Source organism: Penicillium cataractarum (assembly GCF_028827025.1).
Source record: "Penicillium cataractarum strain IBT 29864 chromosome Unknown utg000009l, whole genome shotgun sequence".
Lineage (NCBI taxonomy): Eukaryota > Fungi > Ascomycota > Eurotiomycetes > Eurotiales > Aspergillaceae > Penicillium > Penicillium cataractarum.
The window spans coordinates 4,288,749-4,294,903 of record NW_026622745.1 but is presented as its reverse complement, the minus strand read 5'-3'; the positions used below and the strand labels follow the sequence as shown (position 1 = coordinate 4,294,903).

Sequence of the window (6,155 nt, the reverse complement as noted above, 5' to 3'; positions counted from 1 at the left end):
CCCTAAACCCTAAAACCCTAAAACCCTAACCCTAAACCCTAAACCCTACTGATAGATAATCGATCCAAATTGCCGTCTTGTTTGTTGTACCATGGCAATTTCGGCCTGATATTCATACCATTGGAATAGTGGTTCGTAGGCACCTCAAAGTCCCCCAGCGGCGACGGCCGTTAGAAGGTAAAGAAACACAATTAAGAAGGAGACCTTCATGATCGATGGTATGCGCCCATTGCTGGAGCTTGAAAGAAAATCCAAGAGGAGATGACGGATAGGGCGCGGAGCAGACTTGCCAGGGGAAGCAGTTAACATATCTTCCTTTTGCACACAGCCCGCCGTGTCTCGTCTGGACAAGGCCGCTATCGCTGTGCATTAGCTCAGTTCAATAACTCCTTTCGAGTGGCCTGGCCAGCCGTATAACCTCATGCCGATACGATGCCTCTGCCTGAAATTAAACAGCGCATTCTCTACCCATGGGCGCAGAAACTAGCCCCATCCTTCCAGAAATACCTCGTCTAAACGGGGTCAGTTAGGACCAACTCCCAGGAACAGGCTAGCGGAGTAGAATACTAAGCCATCTGGAACGAGAGTGTGATCAATTTCGGCAAATTGGAACCTTCGTTGGCCTTTCTTAGGGAGATGAATAGTCAATTTGGGGGCCATTACCAAAGGAAAACCTTCAAGAGGTTATTTCTGTCTAAACTCCAACCCCATCGGCGGTCAGGCGATTTCGGCCATGAGTGGATTTGCGACGAGTGGCCGGATCATCGCCTTGGCCGAGGAAGGCGCGCTGGCAGCCATTGCTCGGTGGTCGACGGCTCATCTCCCGCACCGTTCATCATCTTCTCCTATATTGTCAGGGCCGGCGCATTCGCCGATGCTGATGATGTGAGTAAGCTTGGGGACGCGTTTAGTAAAGGGTTGGGCAAGATTGATCGTGTCATGAACGTCTGTAAGCTGTGATGGAGCAGAGCAGGCGGATGGGACGTTTCTACATATATTAGAGACCAGGGAGGTAGATGATGAAACTGGAGAACCTACCTGTGCATTCTGTAGATTGTCTGTTGTCCATCAGGAAATTCAGTAGCACGTTGTAAATCGCTAAGCATTCAAGTATGTTGGACGGTAGAAATACTACTTATCACTGGATTCCGTTTACCCCGTCCCATATTAAAGTTGAACAACTAACTTATAATTACGAATCTGGACTCAGCATAGCGGCTAGTGGTTTTATAATTGGCTTTTGCCAAAAGATGCACGCTATAAGTGGCCATTTTTTGCAAAATGAAATTCTGTTTCGTATGCATAAAATAAACTGCGATTATGTATAAATCAAATGACCATCGACTCTACCGAGAGCTAAGTGGCTATCGAAGTATCTGCCATAAGGCAGCGGAAGCGCTCACCATGATCGCCGCTGTGATCAGGGTGGGGGCAATGCTCCGGTCGGACTTATTGGATGCTTCTCTGAGATTGTTATCCTTGGCAGGCAGGGGAAGATATTTCAACCAAGGGCCGCTGCTGGAGAAACTGGCATACAATCTAGCCTTCAAGTTGTCGCTGACCCATGGGACAATGTGACGAGCTGCGAATTTGAGAACCCAGTTATCTTGGGCTTCATACCGCGTAATGGAGCCAGAAAGACCAACGACTGTCTTGGCTCGAGGGGCTTGACCAGTAATATACTGGTTGAAAACCTTGCTCAACTGCTCGAGGGATGGTATCGGGTTTTCTTTCAAGAGGGGTACGAGGCCATTAGTGAAACGAGCAATGCCCTCATAGGCTGTGTTCCCACCTAGACCAGGGTTGACCGTAGCCTAGTAAGACAAAGAGGGTTAGCCATTCCTTTGGAAGGTGATTGCTCACAACATGAAGGGTTTCAGACCTTGTGGACCGAGTCACCTATCAATACGACCCTGTCATGATACCACCGTGGAGATACGCCCTCTTCCAGTGGTACCATCGTAGCCTTCACTCGAGTTCCCCAGAGATCCTTCACAGCATACCCTGGGCCCACTTGGGAGCTTCCGTACTTCTGAATATATACATGTGCATCCTCATCCACAAAATGCGGGCAATTTGGCATCCTGGTAAGCGTGGAACTCTTGACGAAGAGAAACCAAAACACAAGCCCAGGCACACCAGCAGCCGCAATTGCAGAGTAGTCATCGTAGTACACATTGTGAACCATACCATCGGGTAAGAACCCCTCATTTCGAGAGACTGCAAATATACAGTTATACTCGCTAGTGAAAGCTGGATCCATAGCGGTCAGCCGGCTTTCAAGGAGAGTGATAAAGGATTAGGATTGTTCGAACCTTCGTTGATCGCTTTAGCGAGAGACTGGTCTGTCACGCTGATTTTTTCGGCCATCAGCCCCCGAACTTTGCTGTGAATTCCATCGGCACCGATAAGGATATGACCGTGATGTTTAGTTCCATCTTCCGTGGTCACAATAACCCCCTCTGCAGTCTCGTCATAATTTGCGACGGAAGTTCGAGCATGAAGTTTTGATTTGTCTCTCACGTGGCTATACAAGACTTCGAGAGCCTTGGATCGCTCCATGAAAACAATGGGACGCTCAAGACTGGAAAATTATTCAATTAGCAAATTTCTCTTGAATGCCATTGCCGTTAGATAGACACCGTGACAAGATCTTCTGTGAAGTAGAGACCTACATTGCCTCAATGTTGACTAGCACATGTGAGTCCTCAAAGCAGTTTCCAATTTCGTCAAAATGCATTCGATGCTGCAGGGGCACGACCTGCTTCTCAATATCGCCCCATACTCCCAACTGCTCTAGAATCCTGATGGTATGCGGGTGGAGTCCAATAGAGGCGCCAAGTTGCGGCGCAAAGTCACCCTTTTCAAAAAGCTCGTACTCGATTCCCGCATGCTCAAAAGCTAGGGCCAGGCCAAGGCCCGCAAGACTGCCTCCCGCTATAAGGACCTTGAACTTGTCCACCTCTTGATTGGACGAAACCATAAAGATGATGGGTTGTTGATGTAGTTTGACCGCGTGCAAAATGTGATATCTTCAATCCTGCAGGCAGAACAGGATTAATGTCATATATATCCTTTTGCGGGCCCCTTAATCTGCCGCGTGGGGCCGGGAGAGTCAGACCTCCTTTCCTGGCTAGCTCAACTGCTTCACAGATCAGGTTAGTTAGCCGGAGCCGGTCTTTAGAAACCGCAGAACAACGCTAAGGCATTCTGCCATATTTAATAACGGTATTAATTTACGTAACTTATACCTAATCGGTAGAACAAATAGCCGATCGATCATCTTTAGTGTAAAGGAGAGTCCAACAGTGCTTCTTCGGAGCAATTATCATCTTGATGCATAGCATCGGGAAATGAACGATTAACCCGCTGTCTTCGGTCAAACTAGCATGACGCCTTGTTATTTGCTCCTGCTTCTGGTAAATTGTTTCTTACAACACCATGTTTAAAAGTCTAGTCTGAAACTGACTGACAGGATGTGGAAACGGTTCGCTCCATCCACACGAAGCGATACGTGATTAGCTCTAACTACCTTTGGTGGAAATTTACTCTTTAATTAGCCATGCTTTGACTCAAGGTTCTGGGGTTTAAGTTTGACGGCGCCGATCAGTTCTTTAGTTGTACCTCTAACACTTGATACCGTTACTAAAAAATTACCTTCTTCTCATATCTCCATAGAGCCTCTGGACAAAACTCTCCAAATCAATAAACAAACCAATCAAATGGTGCAAAGGGACTAAACTGAAAGCAGTACACCAGACCAACCTAAAGAGACCAAAAAGACCAAAGCAAAGACCTTCTTACCACCCAATTCGGCAGATGATCAAAATCCGTTAGTAGTTCCCCCGCTACATTAGCTTTATATTCGCGGGTAAGTGCAGCAGCCGCTACAATTTTGGATAGGGCCTTGTCTCTGTATCTTTTTGGGCCCATATTTTTATGCGCTAACCAAGTTGCTCCAATAGTTACCCGTGATTTATGCGTATAGCCTCAGGCTGGCAAACTTAGTCGCGGGCCGGGCTAATAAATATCAAAACACGGAATATTAGATCTAGAATCACAATCAATACAATCTCAAAACGTCTAACTACTAACTATTAGATGACCAATTTAGAGGGGGTAAATCACATAAAAAAGCTTTTCTGTACAGATTAGTTGATAATCTATGTTTCCGCATTATCTTAGATTCCGGCACAGGCTTTGGTTATAAAATAACATCTCTTAGTTTGATGCCTGATCCATAACAAGACGCTTTCCCAGATACCGGATTCGAATTTCTTACTTAGTTCGGACTAGGCCAGAGAAGTCCACCAGAATTTCCATATTGGCATTGCCTGTGGTCAGACCCCTGGCACCCGCTGTTACATCCTAAATTGCCGTTGTTCACGGAGCCGGAGCCACCGACGCCCGCATTCACATTGGCAAAAGCCCAATTGTGGTCGTAATATGAATCAGTGGGTTGGCCCAGGCCGCCACTGCAGTGGGTGTGGGTCTGGTAATTCGCATTGCCGTTGTGGTAGGACATCAAAGGCTGATACCAGATTGAATGGCAGCCAGATTCTACATTGTTCCACAGGCAGGTGCGTGTATTGGTCAGGGTAAATGTCTGCCCCCATGAGAACCCAAAGCTAACTTCGAGGACTTTATCAAAGGTTTCACTCAGTCCAATGGTCCAGGTCTCGGAGACCGCAAAACTGACCGCAATGGCCTCCGAACAGTCATCGCAGTAGAAGCAGTTGCCAACCTGATGCCAGGGCTGGTAACAAAGCCCAATGGTGTCCGTGTCGTACCACCTCTGGGTCTCGCTCTAGCAAGTCGGCGGCGCTGGCTCCCGCTTGGTCAGGCTGCTAATGAATTCGGTGGATTGGTTGCGGGCCGCATCACCAGGCTTATATTCGACGCTGGTCACATTGTTCTGTTTTCGGACGGCCTGCAGTTGCTCACGGGTATACAAATTGCGTTTGACCTCGATAGCCCCATTAGGGTGCGTAATCTCCGTGACGATGTCCGGGTCAGGCCGGCGTAGGAGTTGACAGATCGGGTCCGCAGTTCCTTCAGTACATTGTATAAATGTGGCATTTATCGGGGGTCCATCACTGTCCGACCTGAAGACCAAAGGGGTAGAAAGGCCCATTGTCACCAAGGACAAGATCATGGTGTATGGAAGTATCATGATGAAAGACAAGAACAACTAGAGACTCTTTCCCAGACAATAAAGTTTATACAGAGAGAACGATGTAATGGGAGTTTCAGTAATAAAAAATATATCAAACCCTTGGAGGTAATGGTGCGTTTTATATTGTCCCTCAATGCTAAGCAGGAGAGGTGGTATCCTTTGCAGAGGCTTATAAGGCAACGGCCTTGTTATCCATAATGGTCTACCTGAAACTTCTAGTGCTGACACTTTGGAAGCTCTTGAACCTAGTTGTTGAATAACGTGTATCGAAATAGGGAGCTCGCATAATTCCTACACTCTAATCTTCACCTTGGGCCTACTATTCGTAGTTTTGTCCTCGTTTATCAAACTCGTGGTTTGGTTTGTCCAGAGTAATCTGAGACCAGGGCAAGCAGTCAGGAAGGCGGTTCGTGGGTTGTGCCATCCTGATCCAAAGCCAGTGTTGTTCAAGTTACATAGCTACAAACGGCACGAAATCTTATCTTAAGCAGTACGGCCGTTATTGTGTTACGGTCGAACCGTGTACCGACAGACAGAAGGAAAATACCGAAGAGTATTCCCCCCTTGCGACCAAACCGGTTGGATGTCCAAGCAGCACCAAGAGCACCGAAAAACGTTCCTATCCAGTAGATTGCATTGATGAAGCCTAACCATGCTCCCGTTGGGCGTTTCATGAATTCCTACCAAGTCTCTAAAGACTGCAGGCCGTTAAGCAGCGAACGATCGTATCCGTTCGCAGATGCTATTAATGGTCAGACTTTATACATACATATATGTGAAACAAGGCTGTATACAAGGGCACTCACAGAATAAACAGAGGCCGATGACACAGAAGGTGGCTTTCCATAGATAACTCGCCTTCCAAACCGAGACGTGAGGCACTGTGTAGTCAACAGGGATGTCGTCAAATTCATTTCGAGACCCATCTTGGGTCTCTCCAGGCTGAGTCATCGTGTAGGAAGAGTTTTCTAGGTCTTCG

The 6,155-nt window shown here is 47.2% G+C and overlaps 3 protein-coding genes across 3 annotated transcripts; all 3 read right to left on the bottom strand.

The window, feature by feature from the left end:
* Positions 1–1,364: 1,364 nt before the first annotated feature.
* On the bottom strand, positions 1,365–2,983 carry N7496_012167 (FAD-dependent oxidoreductase; the record flags this gene model as incomplete). The annotated part of the gene is made up of 4 exons (XM_056705080.1): positions 1,365–1,814; positions 1,883–2,253; positions 2,316–2,584; positions 2,676–2,983. The coding sequence occupies 4 exons, from the start codon at positions 2,981–2,983 to the stop codon at positions 1,365–1,367; spliced, it is 1,398 nt and encodes a 465-aa protein (XP_056551040.1).
* Positions 2,984–4,807: 1,824 nt separating this feature from the next.
* Positions 4,808–5,155, bottom strand: N7496_012166 (uncharacterized protein; the record flags this gene model as incomplete). The annotated part of the gene is made up of 1 exon (XM_056705079.1): positions 4,808–5,155. The coding sequence occupies one exon, from the start codon at positions 5,153–5,155 to the stop codon at positions 4,808–4,810; it is 348 nt and encodes a 115-aa protein (XP_056551039.1).
* Positions 5,156–5,856: 701 nt separating this feature from the next.
* N7496_012165 (sugar transporter (hexose transporter)) lies at positions 5,857–6,127 on the bottom strand (the record flags this gene model as incomplete). Its single annotated transcript, XM_056705078.1, has 2 exons — positions 5,857–5,918; positions 5,983–6,127. The coding sequence occupies 2 exons, from the start codon at positions 6,125–6,127 to the stop codon at positions 5,857–5,859; spliced, it is 207 nt and encodes a 68-aa protein (XP_056551038.1).
* Positions 6,128–6,155: the final 28 nt, after the last annotated feature.